Genomic DNA, 26229 nt, shown 5'->3' with positions numbered 1-26229 from the left:
AATCCGTGAAGGTAACCTATTAATAAGGTAAGCTGCAGTGGCCAGTGAGAACCGCATCACCCCAATATTGGGATGGAACATGTCGAGCAAACATTAATGCTCTTGCCACTTCCAATAAGTGGCGATTCTTTCTTTTAGCCACACCGTTTTGGGCCGGAGTATCAACACAACTAGTCTGATGTATAATCCCATGATCAGCAAGGTACTTTTGAAATTGGGATTCCTTATATTCAGTGCCATTATCACTCCGTAAAACCTTAAGAGTGGCCTAGAATTGGGTCTGGATCATTTTATGAAAATGTTTAAAACAAGAAAAAACTTGGTTTTTAGACTGAAGAAGATAAATCCAAGTATTTCGAGAATGACAATCAATAAATGAGACAAACCAACGATGGCCAGAAATAGAGATCTTACGACTAGGTCCCCAAACATCCGAATGCACCAAATGCAAACAAGAAGAACTCCTTTTATTAGATAAAGAAAAAATTGCACATGTCTGTTTGGCCAGAACACAAGCCTCACAAAAAAAGTTTTCCTTATTACATTTGGTGACCAAAGATGGAAATAAATGCGCTAAAATTCCTAATGGAGGGTGACCTAATCTAGAGTGCCATTGATAAAGTTCAGAAGAGACCAAGGAGTTTTGATATAGTGGAGAAGGTAGCGGTGGAAGAAGATGACCATCATCAAGCAGATACAGTCCACCGTGAACTTTACCCAATCCAATCGTCTTCCCAGACGCCAGATCCTGAAAAACACAATGGAAAGGAAAAAAGGTTACCTTGCAGTTAAGATCACGAGTAATACTACTAATGGAAAGGAGGTTAGTAGTAAAATTAGGTATATGTAAAACAGAAGACAAAGGTAGGTTGGAAGTGCAGTTGATGATGCCCTTTCCAGAGATGGAAGAAAGGGAACCATCAGCCACCTTGACCTTGTCTTTTCCAGAAGTGGGAGAATATCTATAAAATAAGCTAGAAGTACCAGTCATGTGATCTGTAGCCCTGGAATCAATGATCCAGGGATGGGAAGCTACAGAAGCACAATGACCACCAAAAGGGATACCTGACCGGGCTAAGTATGAACCTGAAGGAGTTGAGGAATTGGCAGTGGTAACGGAAGTATTAGAGGCAGTAGCAGTGGAAGACCTTAGTATACGCAGGAAAGTCTGTAAATCGTCTTGGGATAGACCAATGTCTGTAGTTGGGGCTGTATCAACAGATTCAGATTGATTTGCCTTGCTTTTAGGTTTTTTCTTGGCAGCCCGCTTGGCTTCAAAGTTAGCCGGTTTCCCATGAAGTTTCCAGCACTTGTCCTTGGTATGATATGGCTTGTGACAGTGGTCATAGGTAATAGGACCTGAAGTAGAGCTACCAACAGATAAAGTACCAATAGGGGCAGCAGTAGCCTGGGCAGCAGTCTGGAGAGCCGATCTGTCCGAAGCAGGAGGATGGAACATAGCAGCCCTGCGGTTTTCTTCTGAAGAGACCAGGGCATAGGACTGTTCAAGTGTGGGAAAAGGAGAATGGCCCAACACCTGAACACGAATCTGGTCATATTCAACATTCAACCCGGCCAAGAAGTCATAAATCCGAATCTTGTCAACATGCTTCTTATAGGCAGCGATGTTGGCAGCTGTATCAGAGTGATAATCCGAAAAATGGTCCAATTGCTGCCAGAGGCTGCGGAGAGTGGCATAATATTTAGACACAGTGAAGTCCCCTTGAGTAGTATGAAGGACCTTCTTGCGAAGCTCATAAACCTGAGCATCATTACCAAGCTGCCCATATGTCTCTTTACATGCTGCCCAAATCTGAGAAGCTGTATCAAGTAGAAGAAATCCCTGTGCAAGATCTGAATTCATAGAACCAACAAAATATGACATAAGAAGACCATTGTTGGCTAGCCATCGAGTCTTGGCAGTACCAGGGGCAGTCGGCATAGGGATAGTCCCATCAATATAGCCAGTGAGGCCACGGCCAGCAATAGCAAAAGAGGCTGATTGAGACCATAGGAGATAGTTGCTGCCGTCTAACTTGATAGGGTTAGGGTGGAGATCACGAAAATCAGATTTGTCATGGTTAACCTGATCAGATGTAGCCGTGGAAATATCAGTGGAGTCACCCATAGTGCAGAGAAGAGCTGTACAGCAGAGAAACCCAACGGAGAGACCAAACCAAGTGCCGAAAGGATAGCCGAAGGCCCTTGATGATGGGAAATACAGCTCCCAAAAAACCAGCAGCAAAAGAGGAGCCTTCCCCAAGATCGAGTGTGTTAGGGTTATAGAAGAAAACCCAAAAAACAGAGATTGATGGGGCAGGGAAATCCAAAAAAAAATGGTTGAAGAAGGCTGATCCACTCTGTCCAATATACTGTAGAGAATGTCCTTGATGAAGAATGAAAATATCCAAAAGAAGCAGGAGCCGCAAGCAGCCCACTCCCAAAAACCGAGAAGATGCAGGGGTTTTTTGAGAAAAAAAACCTGAAAGGAGGGCTCGATTGGGAGATGGGGTCTTCAGTTGCTGTAGTAGTCTCGATAAGAGCAGGCCAATGTTGCAGGAGGGTCTCCAATAGAAGGAGAAGCAGTCCCAATAAATCGAGGACTGAACTTCAATAAAAAACAGGAAACTCCAATTATTGCAATAGTGAACCAGCAGCCATCGAGAGAAAGGTTTAGGTCATGGAAAAAAAGGAATAAAAGAGGTGGGAAGGGGCAGCAACTAGATCATGTGATCACCTCTGCAGTGCTGCCCTTAGAGAAGGAGAAGAAGCAAGGAGAAGGGGGAGAAAAAAAATCGAGAGAGAAGGGAAAGAGAAGAGAACACGATGGGAGGGTGGGGTTTTTGAAAAAAAAAATAAAATCAGAGGTATCGTTGCTCTGATGCCATGTTAAGAAATAGAATGGTTTAATGCTTAAGTGAATCAATATGATTCCCTAAGCCCTTTATTTATACTAATAAAACTGAATTACATAGACACTTATGCCCCTATACAGCCGACATAAGTATAAACAAAGGAAAGAGAATAACTTAAGATAAGAATAACACAAAAAAAGAGGAAAGGACCAGAATACCCCTACGGTATTCTGGCCTATATCTCTAACAAAGTTTAGTTAGAGTCCTATTTTGAGTCTGTTTTCTTTATTATTTCACTTTCCTAGTCAATTTAGGATACCTTATTTAGTTAAGGATTGGGTTAAGCCTTTCCTTTTTAGTGTCTATGTCTATTTTTGAGTCTTCTATATAAATTTGTAAGGGAGGCCAACATTGTACACGAATTTGATTAATGAAATATTGTCTTGAGCCTTTGTGAAAATTCTGAGATTGGATAGGTGAGAGACCTAGAATCATTATCCCCTCCAATTTGCTGCCCCTGACCACCCTACCCCTTGCCCGAAAACACTGCCCAAGTTGGGGTCTACTCCCCCCTATTGGAGGAATTGGAGGTGCCCACGAATTGGAGGTGATAATTATTCCGAGACCTAAGATGAGATAGCCATTCCCTTCCCCCATCCCCTTCCGTCGGTTTTAGGTTTCAAACCCCAAGTCTGCCCAATCGATTCAAGAGTTCTACAAGTTTCTGGGATTTCTTTTCTGCATATTTCTGAGAATTACAACTACATATTCATTGTTGCTAGAGTCCATCTTCATAAGCCGAACCAGCAGGAACAACCCTACCATTGATTTAAGAGAATCTAGGGTTTCCAATACCTTAAGGCTATTCGATCTCCGTTTTCTCCCTGTTCTGTTTGTGTCTTCCATTTGGGAATTCATCCTATTTTCAAGAAGAGTATTCAATCCATTGGCAAGAGAAGTATTCAACCCATTTGCTACTTCAGCAGGTTATTGCTCCCTCATTTGATTTTCCATTGTTCTCTTTCTTTGGTGGTTATAAATTTGAGATCTCATCATTCTCTTCCAACCAATTTGAGATCCCATTGTTCTCTTTCTTGTTCCCTGGAGGTTTTCTATTTGATCTTGCCTGGGATTAGACCTATTTTGGGTATAGTCTTACATTACATGGATATGTGCCTCACTACATAGAATCGTAAGAAAGGTGAACTTATTTGCCATAGTTCTCAATTCTGAAGGCGGCAAGGCGACCCAAGGCGATGGAGGGGTGCTTAAGCGCTTAGGCAACAAGACATTGCCTAGGCGACCAAGGTGCCCAAGTGTTATTTTTTATTTTCCCTCTTTTTTAACATTATTTAGTATGTTACAATAAATACCTTATATCATAAAAAATCAACATTAAGCGACATCAAGTCATCAAAATCAATAGAGAACTAGAAGACAGCAGAACTAAATAAGCAAGCCATTGGAAGTTTGAAACAATCAAAAGATACAGTTGGTTTATGCTGTTCTTGGAATTGGTCATTGTTATGGTATACCTAGTCTCACATTTTGTTTATACTGTTCTTAGAAAATATGATCTTATCTGTACGTAATTAAATTGACTCTCGATTTAGAGAAATGTTCTTGTTCTCTAAGAAGTTTGATTGGTCAAATGATTTTGTTTTTACATGAGACCTTTTGTATTAGGTAGACCACAAACCAGCTTCCTAACAAATCCAATATTGCTTAAATCTGATTTATTTTGAAGGAGTTATGTTCCGATCAAACCTTATTTGGTGTGCACGAATGCTGTCAAAATCTCTCTGGATGAGAATATATATTTTTTGATATCAAAACAAATGAATATTTTACTGCTCTTTTGGTTTTTAGCAATGTTTTACCATATTAAGATTTTTATGGAATTTTTAGATTTGAGAAAAACCCTAGCATTAGAAAGTTGAAAATTTCGCCTACCATCGAAAATCCAGTTTTTGTTCTTGAATTGGGGGGGGCGGGGGGTGACTTTTATCCTTTTGGAATTTGATTTTTTAAACTATTTTTATTGGATTCAAATCGGGGATATTTGGTGGTTATTTATGAATAATAACTTAAGTAAAGGAAATAAATGATATTTCACATAAATAAGGGCCAAGGCGTTCCATACCAGTAAGGTGACAGCCGCCTAGACCCCAAAAATCTGCTTGGACGCCTAGGCGGTGCCTTGACAACTATGTTATTTGCTTTAGGAGAAAGTGATGGAGCTTAAAGGTAGATACTTTGAAATCATTTATGGATGAAGTGGTCAAACAAGGAAAGTGGGACTTTGAGGGAGACACTAATACAATGTGGAATGAGATGATTACTTATCTTAAGAAAATTGCTAAAGATGTCCTAGGAGAATCGAAAGGAAAATGTCATTCCTCTACAGAGGCTTGGTGGTGGGATGATGAGGTTCAAGTAGCCACTAAGACTAAGAAAGCTAGTTTTAAGGCATGGCAAAGGACTAAGGATGTAGAGGATCTACAAAGGTATAAATTTGCCAGAAATGAAGCTAAGAAGATTGTGGGAAAAACGATGGCGAAGAAATATGAAGATTTGTATAACAATTTGAGCACAAAGGAAGGGGAAAAAACTATCTATAAGATAGCTATAGTAAGGGAAAGGAAGATAAGAGATCTCGACCATATTAGATGTATTAAAAGTGAAGATGGTAAAGTCCTAATAAGGGATGAGGACATTAAGAAGAGATGAAGAGGTTATTTCTGCAGAGTACTAAATGAAGACACTTCGAGTAATAGTGTTCTAGAAGAATGCATTACCCATCAAGACACTACATGCGAAGAAGCATTGTGGTTCCGATTTATGATAATAAAGGTGAAATTCAGAGCTGAAAGAATTAGAGGTATAAAACTAATGAGTCATACTATAAAATTATGCCTTACAAAAAAAAATACTATAAAATTATGGGAGAGTATTATTGAAACCCACCCGAGACAAGAAATTACTATTATGGAGAACCAAATTGGTTTTATGCTAGGAGGATTCATGACAAAAGCTATTTACTTATGGAAAGATTTAGGGATTGTAAAAAGAATCTCCATATGGTTTTATTGACATAGAAAAAGCTTATGATAGAGTCACTAGAGAGTTAATCTGGCAAGTCCTAGAAAAGAGAAGTGTTTCAAGTAAATATGTGGACATAATTAAAGATATGTCATATGTATGATGGTGCGGTGAAAAAATGTAAGAATTGTGTGCGTGTGTGTGTGTGTGGGGGGGGGGGGGAGGTAGTGAATTCCAAATTACAATTGGGTTAAATCAAGGATCAGCTTTATGCCCTTATTTGTTTGTGCTTGTTATGAATGATTTAACTAGAGACAGTCAAGATGGGGTACCATAGTGTATGCTTTTTGTTGATTATATTGTTTTGGTGGATGAGACAAAAGCAGGGATTAACGCCAAGTTAGAGGTATGGAGATCAACCTTGGAATCAAAAGGTTTTACATAAATAGAACGAAAACGGAGTACATGGTGTGTAACTTTGATTACACTATGACAGATAATGAGGTGTTGAAAATTGATGAATGAGAGATCCTGCAAAGTGATTATTTTAGGTATTTGGGATCAATCATAAATAAAGATGGTGATATAGAGGATGAAGTTTCACAGAGAATTAAAATAAGATGAATGAAGTGGAGAGGTGTTTTTGGAGTGCAGAATGTTGGGCAGTTAATGAGGATGTTGAGATGGATGAGTGACAAAACTAGAAAGGATAAAGTAAGGAATGATCATATTAGAGCTGATTTAGGAGTAGCTCCGATACATGATTAGCTATGAGACAGTCGTGGCATGGCCATTTTCAACGGAGGCCTTTGGATGCTCCAATACGGAGTAGTGATTCGATTCAAATTGAAGGAACTAAAAGAGCCAGAGGCAGACCTAAAATGACCTTAGGAGAAGTGGTGAGGAAAGGCATGCATAGCTTAGCCGTTGTATCAAGTATGACCTCGTATAGAGCTGATTGGAGGGCAAGGATCCATGTAGTCGACCCCATTTTGTTGGGGTTAGGCTGAGTTGTTGTTGTTGTTGTAGACATATCTGACCTGCCAGCCATATGAGAGGAGGCACCTGAAGCAATCACCCAAGTGGAAGGAGATGAAGCGATGATTGCAGCCTTATCTGTGTGGGCTACTGTAGCAGTGGATTAGGCTGCCGATGACTTGAGTCTCAAGTTGCTGTACTCTTTTCAACAAATTGTGATGATCATTGGGAGATGGAGTAATTAATTGAGTAGAACCAGATGTAGGAGCAAGATTAATATCATTATATGACACCATATTAGAAATCCAATCAACCACTGATGTATTGACCATTGCAGTTTACTTTTTCTGCTTGTAACTTCATACTAACTCTGATCCACCATAGCAGGTTTTATGTTTGAGACTCTATCACAGATCTCTCTAGAACTATAAGAGAGATTTTTATTTTTCCAGGTCTGAAATCACTGAAGTGTAACGATACTCTGTTGTGAGATTTTCCTGTAACTAGGCTATCACACTACTTAAATCCTCCTGAAGGTGTTGTTTTCTGGTCTGGATTTAGCCTTGAGCTTGTGAGTTCTGTGAGAGACGGAGTATGGTTTTGTAGGATTCAAAACTGCTCTACTGTGGGATTCAGTAGGGAAACCTTGGTGGGATGCTTTCTCTGTAGTATGAGAGATACCTACATTTCCGTCTTCCTTCTTCTGCTCTTTGTTTCTATTTTATTGGTACTGCAACCTTGATCTCTATGGAGCTGTCTGGTGCCTGTCCTAGTAGCTGTGATCATTGTCTATTGTGTTGTTGTGGAACGAATTGTTGGTGATAAACATAGTTATAAAACTTGTCTTGACTCGGCGAGTTTCTCGGTTTTCTGAGAAACCGAGACGAGATGGCATACGGTACATAAAAGTGCAATATCTCGCCGAGATCCGAGATCTCGGGTCTCGGGTTGACCCATGGAAATGACCCTTCTACTATGTATTTATTTACCTAACTCGACAAAACTCGACATATCTCGGCGAGATCTCGGATCTCAGGTTGACCATGGAAATGACCCATCTGCTATGTATTTACTTACCTAACTCGACAAAACTCTTATATGCTTGCTGTGGAGCACTATATGCAACATTACAGCAACACTATGTCATGGACAGACTATGTGATACTAGTGGGGACTGAATACTTGATCCAAAGTCATTTTATGTGATGATAGTTGCAACACTGTTAAACAGTTTGATGTATCACTTTTACATTTCTAATTCTTATTTAAGTTGTTTAGCTATTAATTGAATGTTTTGCTTGCTTTCTATTACTAAATTATATGTAGAGTAGGGTATTTTAGTACGTAATCGCCTACAAACTTATGGTCCGAATTGAAACTCATATTTGGACTTTGTTTTTGCAAAATTTGATAGTGCCATTGTGTTTAAATGGCCTAAAATAGGCTGAATACCAAGTTTCAGACCCAAACTAGGTCTAAAACCCACCGAGTTGAGGCTTCGAGTCGGGAAAAAAAAAAATGCACCAGCTCGGTGAGATCTCGGTAAGATCTCGATTTGACTCGGTTTTTCCAAGGGCCGAGCTGGTACCGAGACCCGAGTTTTAGTACCTTGGTGATAAAGAGTGCTTCTGGAATCATTCTTACACCCCGTGGTTACAAGCTAATGGTTGTCTTGTCGTGCAGAATTCATCCCTTCGTCATATCTCTTGATTGAACCATTAGATCCTTGTGATCTTTTGAAGTGTTGACACACATCCAAAGGCCTTCCATCGACTTGAACTGAGTTTGCAGCCACTGATGCTATTGTCTGTGAAACAAGTTACTAAATCTGACTATCTGAGTCCTATAGTTTCTATTTAGTTTCCCCTGCTGTAACTCCTAACCTACCATTGGATTACCATCTTATTTGGAGACATTATACCGTTGGATTTTGAAACCTGCTAAGATGAGAGAGGTCAAATAAGCAGAAATAGCTGTTATTTTGAGATGCTTGCTTGTAAGCCACATATCGGTGAAGGGGGAATGGATGTTATTTTCCCCTTTTTTTTTGTATTTTTTTCTTGTGGGCCCAATCCAACTATTATAGAATTTGGGTTTGTTGATGCTTGATTGCTCTTTTTGTGAAATGTTTACATAATTAATTCTAGATGATTTGGGGGCATTGAGTTTCATTGAATCTTGAAGTATATAGGCTTTTGGTGGGTATAAAAGGAAGATTAGGCTCTAGGCTATAGAGCTTCTTGTCCTTGAAGCACACTTAGTGTTAACCAAGAATTAAGCTGGTTGTTTTTAGCAAGTACTGTTTGTAAATAGTATCTCATTGTTTTTGATATCCATTTGAAACTCTTGTTGGGTTTTTTCAGGGATAGGTTGGAAGTCATGGAAGAAGCGCTGGTTCATCCTTACACGTACATCTTTGGTTTTCTTCAAAAATGATCCTGTTAGTGTCAAACCATTATATTCTTATAATATTTCATGGGTTGGTTAATAATATTCTTCTTCTTTTTGAACAAGTCTTAATAAGTTAATCTATCTGTTTGTTACGTATGATCTGTGAGGTTCATATTAGCTTCAATTTGCAGGGATTATCTCCAACTTGATGATCTTATATTTGTTTATATTATTATGCAGCTATACTGCAAATTAAAGTTGGTGTCATTGTGATCCTATTTTAACTGGTTACTTAAGGTTTTTTTTTTTGGATGAATAAATAATTCAATTATCAAAGGGAGAAGAAAGGGGGGGGGGGGAGAGGATACAAGCAATAGCCGACACAAGCCCTACCAAAAGCAGGGACAAGACAAGGGGCAAAGCCCAACCCAAAAAAAAAAAAAGGCTAAAAAATAACAAGCCAGGCAAACCAAAGAACCAAAGAACCAAGCCCGGCTTGAAGAAGGCCAACTAACCCGGGTCAATAAGCTCACTGCTTAGAGCATCAATCACCTGAATATAAAATTTACCTTCTTCCCATTAGGGTTGTAGGGCAGAATTGGAGGAACCACCCATCTCCCACCTTGATTCTTCAAAACAGAGGAAGGACCATAAGACGGGCCACAGTCTATTGCTTCCGAAACAGCATCAACGGGATTAACTTCAAGCACTACATGGATCTCACCTCCTCGAGCTACAGAAACTTCATTGAAGTGAGGGGCATTGTGCTTCTCAGATTGTAAAAGCCTTAAGCTTGATTCGTTAGTGACCTGCGGCTGGCTTCCAACGTGGGTAGGAGTCCTATGACTTCTTGGTTGACCCTCTCCAATTGGAAGGAACTGACCTCCAGCCTGGCAGTGGGGTTCACAATGACCATTCACATTTGTGAATTGAAGCACCTTTGAGACTGTGGTGTTCAGATTAGAAGGAATATGCGGATCTGAAAAAGGGTATTTCCCTCTCTCACACAAACTGTCGGACGGTTACTTAAAGTTACTCACTTCAAGTTTGCGCCCTTCTATTATTTTATTTGTTGCTTGGACTGTAGTATGTTTCAAGCTTGTGAATTCAGTTTGAGGACTTCCTGTGCCGCACCCCCCCCCCCCAAAAAAAAAAAAAAAAAAAAAAAATGTTTGATGCATAAACCATATAAATTTTATATTTTTAGCTTATGCATGGTGTGATTTATCTACTCCAGTTCTGTTGAGCTGTAAAATGTGGGTCAATTGAGTGGAATTTGTCATCTTTAATATGAGAATAATAAACTTTTCATCCCAATCTGAGATCTAAAACCTGGAGCTGCACGATTGAGATTCCATCTGTGCTCTTTCTCAGAAAGAGTTCTTAGAAAAATTTCTTGGTCAGAAAGAGAAATTCTGTGGATGCTCAATATGCAGTGCAATCTAGAATGAGAAATTTGTTTGTGAGGTTGAATGGTTTTGATTATGCAAAGCAACCCACTCTTCTTTCTCAAATCAAACATTTCTTAGTCAACAAAACCACCAGTAAAAGTGGATGAAGTTCTCATCAATGAACCTAATGCTCCCAAGTTGTTTTTGGCAATAACTGAATGCTCTTATTACCCCCAACAACTTTTGCTAGCAAGCATCTAGCAAGCATCCCTGATTTCTGCTGTTATCATCTCCAACTGTTGGTCCTATCAACAATGGGAATCTGAATGCTATCGTCGCCTCTAACTCCCACAAAACATGAAATATATTACGAAAAATAGGAATATGGATCTTGGACTGTGCATCATACTTGTTGGCAATGTCAAAGTCAATGTTTGTTTTCTCCGGTGGGCTTCACTGGCAGTAAGCTACCATAGTTGTAGCCTCCTCAGTGAGGAATATGGTGGGTGTTTTTTTCCTTGCTTTTGTTATAAAGTTCGTGGGTCTTATGCTTTTATCCTTCAAATTGAACTTTTCTTTTTAATTGGATCCTTAAAACATGTGATTGTTAAAAACTAGAACAGTAACGAAGAAAGAGTTTCTGATTAGAAAGAGACAGGTGCTACCTTATTTCTCAATTTCTGGAAATTCAGTTTCTATTTCTTGAGAAATCGGGTTGAGAAATCGTGAGAACAGTTTCTAAGAAACCATACTAAAAACTTCCTAAGTCGCACACTTCTCTGTCTCTGTCACTACTAAAAAAAATACTTATTCCTATTTCCTTATGTCCCAACAATAATTGCAATCTGACTGAGTCGACATATTTGAAAGAGCTCAATAGTACTGAAAATTCTTAATATAAAATGCCACTTGTAGAGGTTCATAGGATTCAACATCCACTCCTGTCTGTCCTGTGCGCACTCTCTCGTATTATGTTCCAGTGTACACATTTTCGAGGATTTAAAATGACAATAAGCAAAAGGATACCAAAGGTTCTGCATCCATAATTGTTAACAGGATCAGAATTAGAGCTGAATGCTTGGATAGTCTAAGGCAGACCCCAAGCGATATATTTATAATAAGGAGTAAAAAATACATGGACAGAATTGTCCCTAACATAGCAGACAGGGCTATACATAAAATAAAAGCAGTAAAAAGCATACCCCCAGGGTATTCTCGCCCATGCAATCCAACACTCCCCCTCAGGTTGGAGCATATATGTCATGCATGCCCAGCTTGACTAAGATAGGAAGAAACACTTTGCCACTTAGCCCCTTAGTGAACACATCGGCTAACTGATTAACATACTTCACAAAGGGAACACAGATGAGTCTGACTTTGAGATTCTCCTTGATGAAATGTCGGTCAACCTCCACATACTTAGTACGAACATGTTGTACAGGGTTATGAGCAATGCTAGTGGCTGCTTTATTATCACAATATAGCATCATGGGAAGATGGACAGCAACACCAATATCCTGCAACAATCCTCTAAGCCACAGAAGTTCACAGTTACCTTGTGCCATCACACGGAACTCTGCTTCAGCACTGGACCTTGCCACAACATTCTGCTTCTTGTTACGCCATGTGACAAGGTTTCCACCCACAAAAGAACAATATCTAGAAATGGACTTTCTGTCAGTAGAGCCAGCCCAATCGTCATCAGTATAAGCTTCAATCTTTAGATGACCATTGGGAGATAAAAGTATTCCTTTTCCTGGAGCAGACTTCAAATACCGCAAGATGCGAAGGACTGCCTCCATATGAGAGGAATAAGGATCATGCATAAACTGGCTTACCAAACTTACATCAATGACTATGTCTGGTCGTGTATGAGAGAAGAGGTAGATCAGTTTGTCCACCAATCACTGATAACGACCTTTGTCAACAGGTTCACCTTCTTTCTCCTTAAGTCTTGTAGTAGCTTCCATGGGAGTTTCTGAAGGATGACACCCTAGCAGCCCAGTCCCAGACAATAGATCTAGGATATATTTTCTTTGAGAAAGAAAGATGCCCTTTGAAGACCGGCAACCTCTATTCCTAGAAAACATTTTAGAGTTCCCAGATTCTTTATTTTAAACTTGTAGCCAAGGAAGAGCTTCAATTTGTTGATCTCATCACCATCATTTCTGGTCACTACAATATCATCAACATAGACTATGAGGATAGTTACCTTATCACCTACACGTTTGATGAACAAGGTATGATCAGCATTGCTTTGCTTGTATCCCACAGAAACCATAGCCTTGTGAAACCTGCCGAACCAAGCTCTAGGTGACTGCTTCAACCTATAGAGAGCACGCTTCAATTTACAAACCTTGCCCCTGGTAGTACCATCAGAGAAGCTTGGTGGAATGTCCATATATACCTCTTCCTCTAGCTCTCCATGGAGGAAGAAATTCTTCACATCCAACTACTGAAGATCCCAGCCAAGATTCACGGCACAAGATAACAATACCCTTACTGTATTGAGTTTTGCTACTGGTGCGAAGGTCTCCTGGTAGTCAACTCCATATGTCTGAGTAAAGCCCTTTGCAACTAGACGTGCCTTGTATCGATCCACTATTCCATTTGCTTTCTGTTTGATCACAAACACCCATTTACATCTCACTGGTTTTTTCTCTGGAGGAAGAGCCATAAGATCCCACGTATTATTTTTTTTCAATGCTCTCATTTCTTCCAACATTGCTGCCTTCCACTTTCCATCTGTAGATGCTTCCTGCCAATTTTTAGGAATAGAAACAGAAGAAAGAGAGGATACAAATGCACGAAAGGAAGGAGAAAGAGAACTATAAGAAACAAAACGGGATATGGGATGTTGAGTACAAGTCCTAGTACCTTTGCGATGAGCAATAGGTAGGTTGGAAGAAGAGGCCTTACTAGGAGAAGAAGGATTTGGATCTTAAGCCGGCAACTCGATGGGTATTGGTGCTACAGTTGATTGAAGCTGCCCCCTTTTGGTACTTCCCTTTTTATAGGTGATAAGGTTGGAGTTGTCTATTCTCTTCTAAAATTCCCCAATGGTTCTTTGGACTGGCGTCAGCTCCCCTTGAAATGGAACATCAACACTACTATTTTCCATGGTCTCCCCCTGTAAAGGATTCCCTTCGGATGAGGGGGGAACAGCCGTAGGGGGCTGGGCAGTAGCCAAAGGAGGCTGGGCAGCAGTCGTAGGAGACTGGGTAACAGCGGTAGGAGGCTGGGCAGCAGTCGTAGGGATAAAAGAGGAGGAACCTCAAGGGGAGGAACCTCAAAGGACAACACATCTTCACTAGAACTCTCCCCTTGAAGAGGTGGTGAAGAATAATAGGAAAGGGTTTCTTGAAAAATAATATCCATACTGACCAAAGTACGACGGGAAGGGGGATGGTAGCACTTATAACCTTTCTGGGTTGGAGAATAACCCAAGAAAATACATCGTAACCCTCGAGGTTCAAGTTTGCCTAGAGATTTTGTATCTCTAGCATAACATATACAACCAAACACTTTAGGGGAAACAACAAAGTAGGAACTCCCTAGTAAAACTTCAGTTGGACTACAGGATGCAAGAACCCGAGAAGGCAACCTATTGATGAGATAGGCTGCAGTGAGAACAACATCTCCCCAATATTGAGAGGGAACATGTCTAGCAAACATCAAAGCTCTGGCCACCTCTAACAAAAGGCGGTTTTTTTCGTTCAGCCACACCATTCTCGGCAGGGGTATCGACACAACTAGTCTGGTGAATAATGACATGATCAACCAAGTATTTTTGAAATTGAGATTCTTTATACTCGGTTCCATTATCACTTCTCAATATTTTGAGAGTAGCCTGGAACTGAGTTTGGACCATTTTATGAAAATGCTGAAAACGTGAAAAAACCTGATTTTTTGTGTGCAAAAGATACACCCATGTGTTCCTAGAGTGACAGTCAATAAAAGAAACAAACCAACGGTGACCAGAAAGAGATGTTTTACGACTAGGGCCCCAAACATCAGAATGCACCAATTGAAAACAAGAAAAACTCCTTTTATTTGATAGAGAATAATTTGTATGTGTCTGTTTGGCCAGAGCACAAGCCTCACAAAAAAAGTCAACCTTATTACATTGGGTGACCAAACTAGGAAATAAATGTGCTAAAATTCCTAATGGAGGGTGACCTAATCTAGAGTGCCATTGGTAAAGTTCAGAAGAGACCAAGGAGTTTTGGTGTAGCAGAGAAGGTAATGGTGGTGGAGAGCGACGATCATCATCAAGCAGGTACAATCCACCGTGCACTTTACCCAATCCAATCGTCTTCCCAGATGCCAGATCCTGAAAAACACAATGGGAAGGAAAAAAAGTTATTTTGCAGTTAAGGTCACGAGTAATACTATTAATGGAAAGAAGGTTAGTAGTAAAATTAGGAATGTGTAAAACAGAAGACAAAGGAAGGGAGGAATTGTGGTTGATGATTCCTTTCCATATATTGAAGAAAGGGAACTATCAACTACTTTGACCTTGTCTTTCAAGTAGGAGAATATCGATGGAACAGGCTAGAGGAACCGGTCATGTGGTCTGTAGCTCCAGAATCTATAATCCAAAGATAGGGAGCTACAGAAGCACAATGACCACCAAATGGAATACCTGACTGGACAAAGTTTGAACTTGAAGGAGCAGAAGAATTGGCAGTAGCGGACGTAGTAGAGGCAGCAGCAACGGAAGTCCTTATCACACGTAGGAATGCCTATAGATCATCCGGGGATAGACCAATGTCAGTAGCCGGGGCTGTAGTAACAGATTTAGAGTGGTTTGCCTTTTTTTTTTTTGTCTTTTTCTTGGCAGCCTGTTTAGCTTCAAAGTCAGCTGGTTTCTCAAGAAGTTTCCAACATTTGTCTTTGTTGTGGTAAGGTTTGTGACAATGCTCACAAGTAACAGTGCCTGTGGAAGAATTAGCAAGGGTGAGATTTCCAACAGGTGCAGTAGGAATCGGCGTAGCAGTCTGTTCTTTCAGTAATAGGGGGGTGTAACATAGCAGCCCTACGGATTTCTTCAGAGGAGACCAAGGCATAAGACTGTTCAAGTGTGGGAAAAGGAGAATGGCCCAACACTTGAACACGAATCTGGTCAGATTCCACATTCAACCTTGCCTAGAAGTCATAGACCCTGATCTTGTCCACATGTTTCTTATAGGAAGCAATGTCAGCAGCTGTAGTAGGGTGATAATCAGAGAAGTGGTCCAATTATTGCCAGAGCCTTCGCAGAGTTGCATAGTATTTAGAGACTGTTAACTCTCCCTAAGTAGTATGAACGACCTTCTTCTTGAGTTCATAAACTTGGGCATCATTGCCCAGTTGCCCGTATGTTTCTTTGCAAGCGGACCAAATCTGAGAAGCTGCATCAAGGAGAAGAAACCCTTGTGCAAGGTCTGAATTCATAGAACCAATTAGGTATGGCATGAGAACCCCATTGTTGACAAGCTACCGAGTTTGAAGAGGACCAGGTGCAATCGGCATAACACTGGTGCCATCAATATGGCTGGTAAGGCCACGGCCAGCAATGGCAAAGGAGGCAGACCGAGACCCCAACAGATAATTTGAGCCATCCAGTTTGATGGGATTAGAAGGAAAATGGTGATATTCTGCTCTGCCTTGGCCATCATGATCAGAAGTAGCAGTGGAAGTAACAGAGTCACCCATAATTGTAGCAGAGAAGCCCAAATCGCAGAGAGGGGCTGTTGTGATGAGAAACCCACTAAATACTCCAATGTAATGTCCAAAAAAAGGAGGAGAGACTCTGTGAAATATAATCAGATGTGTCTCCAAAAATCAGCAGCAACAAATATGTGAATCCCAGAGATCGACTTTGTCAGGGTTTTGAGAAAACCCTGATTTTGTTGAGATTGATTGAGGGAAAAAAGGCTATCAATAAACACTGGATGAGGCTGAAATTGGGATCGAGTGGGCTTGTAGGACTGTTGAATCACCCTTCCAAAAATCAGCACCAACAGAGAACAGTACACCAGAGATCGATATTTGCAGGGTTCTGGGAAAATCTGAAAAAAATCGATCAAGGAAGAAGACTTGATCTTCAAAATTGCTGGCTGAAGATAGAGGCTTGGCTAATAAACTGCCGCAGGTCTTGATCTTCAATAAGGTGGAGAGATTCCTTGTAATTGAAATTGAATCAATCCAAAAAAAAGAAGTCTTCAAATTTCGCAGGCAGAGAGCAAGCCCTTATCGATCAGATTTGTAATAGCATGGAATGAGGTGATGGAGGGCAGCAACTGGATCTATGATTCACCTCATCAGTGCTGCCCTATAAAATAATAAGGAACAAAAGAGAAAAAAGGAGAGGAAGATGAGATCGAGAGTGGAGGAGTAGAGAGCCCTAATTCAAAACCTGCTCTGATATCATGTTAACAGGATCAGAATTAGAGCTGAATGCTTGGATAGTCTAAGATAGACCCCAAGCGATATATTTATAATAAGGAGTAAAAAAATACATGGACAGAATTGTCCCTAACATAGCCAATATGGCTATACATAAAATAAAAGCAGTAAAAAGTCTCTAATACCCCCACGGTATTCTGGCCCATACAATCTAACAATAATGATCGTAACAAACTGGAAAGAAAAGAATTTAAGATATATAAAATAGAAAAAGGAGAAGATTTTAAAAGTTGGGTCCAGCCAAATGTCACATACCTGGTGACAAATGCGTTGGAACCTAAATTCTATTGGCCCTGTTTTTTGTCATATTGTGGGTGACTTTTGACGTAAAAAATGTCATTTCGTTATAACTCTTGAATCTCTACTTAAATTCCAAATGGTTAGATACCAAGGGTATATTTGTAAATAACATTGATTTCCTCCAATACTGTTACCAAGTACGCAGTTGGCGCTTGCTTGCCGGCCAACATGGCCTGCGTGTCAAAGGGGCGGACAGAGAAATACCACGAGGAAAAGGGCCTCGCTGGCTCGATTGAGTTTGGTGAAGTCGTGAAGGTCCTGAAGGAGGAAGGCAGGGGAAAGAAAGAGAAAGGGAGGAAATTTTAGTGAGAAACGATAAAAATATAAAAAATATAAAGGAGAATCACTACATAGAGAAAGATAATGCGAAGCTGATGGATGAACTTTGAAGGAGGGGGCGAAGGGAAGAAGGGTTTCAAGTGAAGCAAGAGTGGAGGGTGGAGAGCGAAGCATTTTTTATCTTTGAAACCACAAACCCTGAATAGTATGAACTGAGCGGATACGAAATGTAGAAAATGGGGAAGAGCACTTGGTCTAGAGAGAGAATCCAATCTTTCAACTCCTGAAACAAGTATCCCCACATAAACATAAATCCCTGAATTCGCATTTTTCCTCCACTCTCTTTTTCTTCCTGAAAAACATAAGTGATATAGGTTGCAGTTCGAGTAAGAGAATCAATGGGAGGACAACTTAGAATTCCGGACTTTGAGAAAGCCAGACTTTGTATTCCCTTTAGTCAACTCTCACCTTGAATCTGAGTCAGATAATCAATGAGAGGACAATTTGGAACTTTGGAGTACTACTCAATGAAAAAGGAGGGCACTGGGCAGTCTGCTGCTGTAGCCAATATAGTTGTCATGGCGTCTAGGAAATCCAAGGCGTTGGCGTGGGTCTGGAACAAGCGAAACCAACAAGGTAACCAATACGTCCAAGGTGCCCACCTTGACAACTATGCTAACCAACCCCCCTTTCCGCTGCTATCCACTACTGCAATCCCCATCCATCGGCAATTAGTGAATGGCGATTTGATAGCCATACGAAATGTAGAAAATGGGTCTCTATGGGGCTTGCTATTCTTCTTTGTGTGGCAACTAATCAAAATGAACCACATTTTTCCAAAAAGTGAGATGTCTTCGGGTGGAGGAACAATGCCTTGACAACTATGCTAACCAATCCCCCCTATATCCTGTGATCCGCTACTGCAACCCCCATCTGTCGGCGATTAGTTAATGATGATTTGATAGCCATACAAAATGTTGAAAGCGTCCTGATACAATGAAGTTTTTTTTTTTTGTTGAAGTGGGCCCACCCATTGGCTTGAGATTACTTTTTTGGTTTTTTCTATGGACAATCAAGTCTTTGTCAATGTGGGTATTTCAAGCAATTGAAAATACGATACAAAACTTTTATAACCTACCTAGGTGAGGTGACAACCAGCTTTCCCCTTAAAACTTACCTTCTATTCTTCCTCTCCCAAAATGTTGCAGTATTTGTTACATCATGTAATGGTGAATCCTGAGTTTTTCCTTGGGGTTTGTTGTCCTTTAGATGTGGACTTCTGTACTATTTAGCCTAATCTTTATAATCCAAACTGAGGGGTAGGGAAAATACCAATATTTGTCAGTGCTGTATGATCCTAGATTTGTCCTCCAACTTGGCACTCTGGAGTTTCCTATAGCGAGTGGACAATGAATGCCTAATTGGATTGATCTTTTTTAGATGACTCTGTGTCTAGTGTGTGCTTTTTGTGTGACAAACATCCCCAGAGCTTATTGTCATTATCAATATAGATTCTAGGGTTACAGAACTGGCTTTCATTTTTTGCACTGCCAATCAAAGTACAGACGAATGAGGGTGGAAGCATCAGGTTCACAGCAGGCACTCAGAAGCCCTTAACCTTTTAGCACCATAGTTCGAAAACTCGTTTCGTTTCGGTGTTTCGGGCTGACCGAATTCGGATATTTCGGTCGAAATTTTTCATTTTTCTGTTATGTTTCAGTAGGTCATTTCGGTGGGTTTTAGGCCAAGTTAAGGTCTGAAACTTCATGAAAACCCTATTTTAGGCTATATAAACTCATTTAAATGTTCGAATTGCAAAAATAGTCACCCAAAGTGGTGTTTTGGATTTGCACCATTGATTGGCAATGTACGGTCGAATCCTAATGTATAACTTAGTTAATTACACACATTGTTTAAGACTTTAAGTACTAGAGGACATAATAAATTAATGATTAATAAGCAATTTAAACAAGTAAATTGACTTGAAAGTTGGAAACATAAAGTGAATGACTCATAAGTCATAACTTAAGTCATAATATTAAGTACAATAAGTAAATAACAAGTTAAGAAGATGATATCAATATGACAATATCCCCAATAGTCCAATACAAGTCAAGTAGTCATCTAGTAACTCAAATGTTTACAAATATTCTAATAATAATTACTCCGACGTCCAGGATCGACCCCACTCATAGTCAGATGGAGCCAACATGCATTGTTCTCCGACTGTAGGACAAATGAATGCCACGTCATAGTATGGGAGAAGAAACGACCGAGACTAACGAGGAGAAAAAACCCAAAAAAACCAGAGCTTGTTAAGTCTCGGTCGAAATTTCGACTGAGACTAACGAGGTTTGGTATTTATAAAGCTACTTTTGAAAAAGGAATCTCGATATCTTGCGAGATTTTGATTTTGTCTCGAGATATCGCGAGATGGTCGAAATTTCAACTGGGTTTTTGCATTTTTTTGATTCGAGCTTGTGTTTTGTTTCGGTAAGGTCGAGACACTCGAAATATTCGAGATCTTGACTGAGATTTCGCGAGATTTAGTACTATGTTTAGCACGGATCTTGAAGATTTCCTACTGCTGGGTTGAGATTTAGTTGGGTTGGATTGTATATTGTAACAAATCTAAACCTTGATAATCAGGACCTACAAAGAAAAAGAGAGCTGAGAGAAAGAGACATGATTAAGGAAGAAGAAGACTTGTGCAGTAGAATTGAATAATCTATCACTACAAGTACAACCAAGGTTCCTTTATATAATAGACCTGGACAGATTAGATACTCAAAATAGAACTCTATTACATACTTAGAATAGAACTCTACTAACTAACCCTAAACAGAATAGGAAACTAGGAGAACGTAGCCTAAACTACTAACCCAAGATAAAACCCCATGGTATGAAGGTCTATGGAGTTCCGTAGACCTCCAATCATAGTTGTCAAGGCGTCGCCTAGGCGGCGCCTTGGCCATGCCTAGGCATCCAGGCGCCTTGGTTGACTTGGGCACCTTGGTCTCCTAGGCGGGCGCCTTGGACGCCTTGTTCGCCTAGTTGGTGTCGCCTTAAACTTTGGCCCTCTCCACCTCCTTGGGTCACCTAACCGCCGTGACAACTATGCCTCTAATCAAGATTCATTAACACTCCCCCTCAAGCTGGAGTATGCATATATCAAAGGAAAGCTCCAGCTTGGATCTACACGAATAGAAATTAAACACAACACCAGTCTTGAATAGCAGTTGTAGATGCCTGTGAGCATGGAGAGAAACATCATTCAGGTAGCAATATTAACTCAATCATCAACAACATGAATAAATAATTATCTTCGTGTCGAATAAATTCAATCAGCAATGAGCAAAAATAAGTGGTAGCGAATAACAACCACAATCCAGAATATTATAGCAGCAACAACTATATCAAATGCACTTCTCAAAGAACGCAAGTAGTAAGTAGTAATCTTTCCAAAGAAAGATAAAAGTGCAGCATCTAACAACTACTTCATAAGGGACATGTAATAGATAGTGGTCTTCCCAACAAAAGATAAAAGTGTAACATCCAACAACTACATCATAAGCGGCAAATAGTAGGTAGTAATCTTCCTAATGAAAGATAAAAGTGCAGCATCCAATAACTACATCATAAGCTCTTCTCAATGAAGGCAAGTAGTAAGTAGTAACCTGCTCAAACAAAAAATGGATAAAAGTGTAGCACCCAACAACTACACATAAGCCCTTCTCAAGGAAGGCACTTCAACAACATCATAACAACGATGTGCTTAGCAAAAATCACGTTATTAGAGATCTGATTAGTAAAGATCAGACTTGCCCCTGAGCCCCAACAGAGGTCTCAGATGAAAACTCCACTGATAAACATGCAGTATAGGTTACTGCGAACCAAGTAGCAACATCAAGTTGTTGGGGACCAGACAACATAAGGTTGCTGTGAACTAGACAACATAAGGTTGCTGTAGAACAAATAAATATGCATTGTTGCTGATTATCTTCTTCGTAGATAAAATTGTTGCTAAGGACATGAACAAAGAACTAATAATTATCTCAAACTGATACTTAAGCAGATAAGAATCTCCAATTGACAGCATCAGGTTGATGTAGACCAAATAAATATGCATTGTTGCTGTATACCATCTTCACAGATAAAATTATTGCTGAGGACATGAACAAATAAATAATAATAATCTTCAACTGATGACTTGAGCAAATAAGAATCTCCAATCTCTCCCTCACGTGTAGCATGACACGTGGACAAATAAGACATCGGTTGCAATAGATAATATTCAACCATCCTATAATAATTAGCATCATCAAGAGCAGCCACAAAGAATCTCCAATAAAACAATCTCAAGCACCCTCTCAAGGTAGCAAATAAATCCTAGTAATAATAGCATTCAATCTCCTCCTCACGGTAGCCCAGAAAATATCAGGTATGCCATATGTAAATAAATCCGAGCAAAATAGCAATAACCATCAGCACACTCCATTCAATGCAAATATATAAGCCCAATGGAAAATTTTGTAAATTCTGGTCGCGCTAACTGGGTCATCCGAGCAAGCAAACCAAATAATGCAATCTGGGATTCCAAAACCCGACTTGGATCACTTATGAGTCCACCCAATCAACAAGACTTTAAGGATTTAAAAGGCAATGGCAGTTTGGTAAGTAACCAGAATTTTTCAAGGGGCTATTGGTAAACAAATAAGCAATGGGACATGAAGGGAATTGGTATTTTATGGTTTGGGGATGGACTAGGCAATAACATGAAATATAGATATGGGGCTGAATTAGGAATATAGACAAGGGTATTTATGGATAGTGATAAAGTATGGGACATGGGTGACATGGTTGACATGGGGGACAAGAGTGAGATGGGGTAATAAAATTAAGAACAAAGAAAAAAAGTACTTAAAGTAGGTAACGTAAGTAAATCCATAAGTGAGAAAGGTAAGTCGAAGAACAAGGACATAAAGTAAAGGATATGGTCATAAAGTAGGAGTAGTAGGTAGGGACAATAATGAAAACTCAAATAATAAAGGACAAGAGGAACTCTCAACTCACGTCAAATTCAGAAATTGAAATCAATAAACCAGCAGACTGTAGATAAACCTCAAGATGTAATCAAGTGCTCATAGGACTCCACCGTCTCCAGCAAACGGTGGATACATGCTTCCTGCAATTTACCCTTCTAAATCTGCTCTAATGGAAGCAGTAGCAGGTTTTCTGCACAGCACTGCAGCAGGTATTATTTATTTTTTTCATCGAAACAGCAGAAGCCTTCCCTCTTCTCAGACGTGCAGATTCTTTTTTTTTTTTCCTTTTTCTTCTTCATCATCGCTCTGATACCATGTAACAAATCTGAGCCTAACAAACCAGGACCTATAGAGGAGGAAAAGAGAAGTAGAGAGGGAAAGAAAGAAAGAGATTGAGGGAGAAGAAGACTTGTGCGATAGAATTGAATCATCTATTGCTACAGCCAAGGTTCTTTTATAAAATAGACTTGGACAGATTACATACTCAAAATATAACTCTATTACATACTTAGAATAGTACTCTACTAACTAAGCCTAAACAGAATAGGAAACTAGGAGAACAGAGCCTAAACTACTAACCCAAGATAAAACCCCACGGTATGAAGGTCTATGGAGGTCCATAGACTTCCGATCGAGATACATTCTCTAACACATATTAAGAGGTATAGACTATAGTTATGCTTGGGAGGTATAGACTATAGTTATGCTTGGATGTTAATCCCATCTAGAATAAGGTTCATTATCACAGTTTTCTCACCTTTACCCATTCCCCCAATGGATTTTTTATCCCATGAAACTATTTTTGTAAGTGATGTTATCTTATCTTTGCCAATAAATCCTGTTATTTTTTCCCCATTTTCGTTCCCTTTGTGGGCCTTTAATGATATCTGATGCTACTATAAATTGAAAAATCAAATTGTTTTCGAGTAACTTTTCCTTTTTATTGAGGTTCACGTGTGCCAAGCAATTCGATTCTGTTCTGATGGAATTAAGGACATATGCAGAGCTAATGCTTTAACTATATTCAAGTGTTCCCTCATGTTCAAGCCTATTTCTTAATAATCTGATGTTTCATTGCCTTTAATTAATTTTGTTTTTTCAATCTCTTGTTATTATGAACTTGGGACTGTTTTTATATTTTTTTAGTGATGGATTGGAGCAATTATTGATATTTCTGGCTGTTCTGTAGAGTGCACTTCCTCAGAGAGGTGGTGAAGTAAACTTAACTTTAGGGGGCATTGACTTGAACAATTCAGGGAGGTAAGCTTAGTTAATGTTTATTAATGGGCATGGAGTGGTATAGTTTCCATGTTTCTTACAGTAGTGACTGTTTTTATTTGCAGTGTGGTTGTTAGGGAGGATAAAAAACTGCTGACTGTATTGTTTCCTGATGGACGAGATGGGCGTGCATTCACCCTTAAGGTCCCTTGTTTTACTAGTTTTTTTCTGCTAATTTTTTTGTGATGTGGGCAATAATTCTTGGTAATCAATCCTAATTATCATGTCTTATAATTGCTTATTTGTGTTATCTTCTGCCTTGAATATCCAGGCTGAGTCCTCAGAGGATTTGTATGAGTGGAAGGCAGCACTAGAACAGGCTCTTGCACAAGCCCCAAGTGCTGCCCTAGTCATGGGGCACAATGGAATTTTCCAAAATGACACAAATGACTTAGTGGAAGGATCTCTACAACAATGTTTGTGCTTTCAGACTTATATGTTACCCGTTATATTGTGCATTTAATATTTGAAACCATTTGTTTATTAGTTCAGAGTCTGCTAATTGCCACCTTAACTTTGACTTTTCAGCCTTGAGTTCTGTATCGTAGATTTTTCAATACTGGAATATAGTCATATTAGTGTATGTCTCATATTTTTTTTCCAGGGAGAGAGAAACGTGCTGTCAAGTCATTAGTTGTTGGAAGACCGATTTTGCTTGCACTAGAAGATATAGATGGGGGAGCATCCTTTCTTGAGAAGGCTCTACGTTTTCTTGAGACGTTTGGTAAGTTCCAGTCCTGATTTTAATCATGATTTTATGTGATAAGATTCTGTTTCCTCCTTCTGTGATGTAACTGAAGTTAAGTTGGTTTCTACTTTTACTTTTAATGTTTCGTTCTTTTAGCCATTACCGTCTGCTTGCTTCGTCTCATGATCTCTACTAATCAGTAGGCACTGTCTTCCCCATGAAGGTGGATTGCAGTATTTAGTGGGTAAAACTTTGCTTTGATTAAGCTTACAAAGTTTTCATTGGGTAGGATATTAAGAAACCTTTTATCTTTGAAAAATGGAATATTTGTTGTATTATTTGAAAACAGCTCTAGCAATTAGCAAATCATTTTGGTATAGTAAAAGTTGAAGAAATTTTACTTTATTTGATCATGGTAGTTGGGCACTTGGGCTATGGCTTGACTAAATTGAGTTAAAAATTGTCTATCTTCATAAGGGTGAACTTTATCTCATACAGTCTGAAGCAAGGTTTTACAGATCGGTATCGGATTGTCTGGATCACCAATGCAGATTGGTATCATTCTGAAACTTTCCAATCTTGGATGGAAATGGATCACCAATCTTTATTATTTTAATTTTTTTTTTCTTTCTGGATCGCCTGATCCGGATCAGTATTGCCAGCTGAGGATCTGACCTCTGATACTGAGTTTAAAATTCTTGGTTTGGACTAAAATGAGAAAGCTGAGCAGGATGTTTGTTACCATTTCACCTAAAAGCTCAAACTGTTAGGGAAGGGTAGCGTAAATGTATACATCAACACACCTGCACATGCATGACAATCTTGGACCTCTGCACGTGACGCAATGCATTCCCACGCATGACACCGAGGGGGAAGAAGTGCTGGGAAACCCCGTTGCACTTTCGAGGAGTTGAACACTCTGCCTCCCTGCTCTGATACCATATTCGCTACCATTTCACCTAAAAGCTCACATTGTTAGGGAAGGGCAGCATAAATGTATACATCAACAGAGGATACTATTGAGGTTGCAGTAAATGATTTGAAGAGTTATGCACTAAGTTGAGACAAAATTTGGAAGATGAGGATTGTGTCTGGAGATTCTTTGAAATGATTATTTTGCATTTGATTGGTTGTGCAAGCATAATATAAGGGAAAGCCTCTAGAAGTTTCTTCCAGTCAAGGATAAACAAATCGTTTGGTCTAGCTATCTCCTGTGAGGACCCGCAATTTAATGAAGTTATTGCAGATTTGCAGGGAGCGGTTGTGTCTGATGATAGACAGGAGATAAGGGTTTATTTACTTTGAAATCTTGCTTCGTGGCTTTTCTTTTCACTTGCTTTGACCTGAGGATCCGGAGAATCCACGCTTTCTGTTTCCTCACAAACCCTTATTGTAAGTCCCACGCTCCCTTGAATGAAAAGTTTTAGGATGGGATAAGGGAAAGCCCATAAAGGGCGTACCCAGTGCATGTGGCTCCCACCATTGCGGGGACTGGGGAGGGTCATAATGTACGCAGCCTTACCCCTGCTTCG

General features: G+C 39.7%; 1 protein-coding gene across 1 annotated transcript in view; it reads left to right on the top strand.

Moving 5' to 3' along the window:
* Positions 1–26229, top strand: part of LOC122642182 (rho GTPase-activating protein 7-like) — a 120601-nt gene that overhangs the window by 15648 nt on the left and 78724 nt on the right. Inside the window, exons 3-7 of the mRNA XM_043835610.1 lie at positions 9239–9315; positions 23921–23991; positions 24075–24153; positions 24281–24425; positions 24614–24733. Coding sequence (XP_043691545.1) covers positions 9239–9315; positions 23921–23991; positions 24075–24153; positions 24281–24425; positions 24614–24733 — 492 coding nt within the window. The remainder of the gene's footprint in view (positions 1–9238; positions 9316–23920; positions 23992–24074; positions 24154–24280; positions 24426–24613; positions 24734–26229) is intronic.

Source organism: Telopea speciosissima, chromosome 10 (genome assembly GCF_018873765.1).
Source record: "Telopea speciosissima isolate NSW1024214 ecotype Mountain lineage chromosome 10, Tspe_v1, whole genome shotgun sequence".
In the NCBI taxonomy this organism is placed as follows: Eukaryota; Viridiplantae; Streptophyta; class Magnoliopsida; order Proteales; family Proteaceae; genus Telopea; species Telopea speciosissima.
The sequence above is the reverse complement of the archived record's forward strand: the minus strand, read 5'-3'. Positions and strand labels throughout refer to the sequence as shown.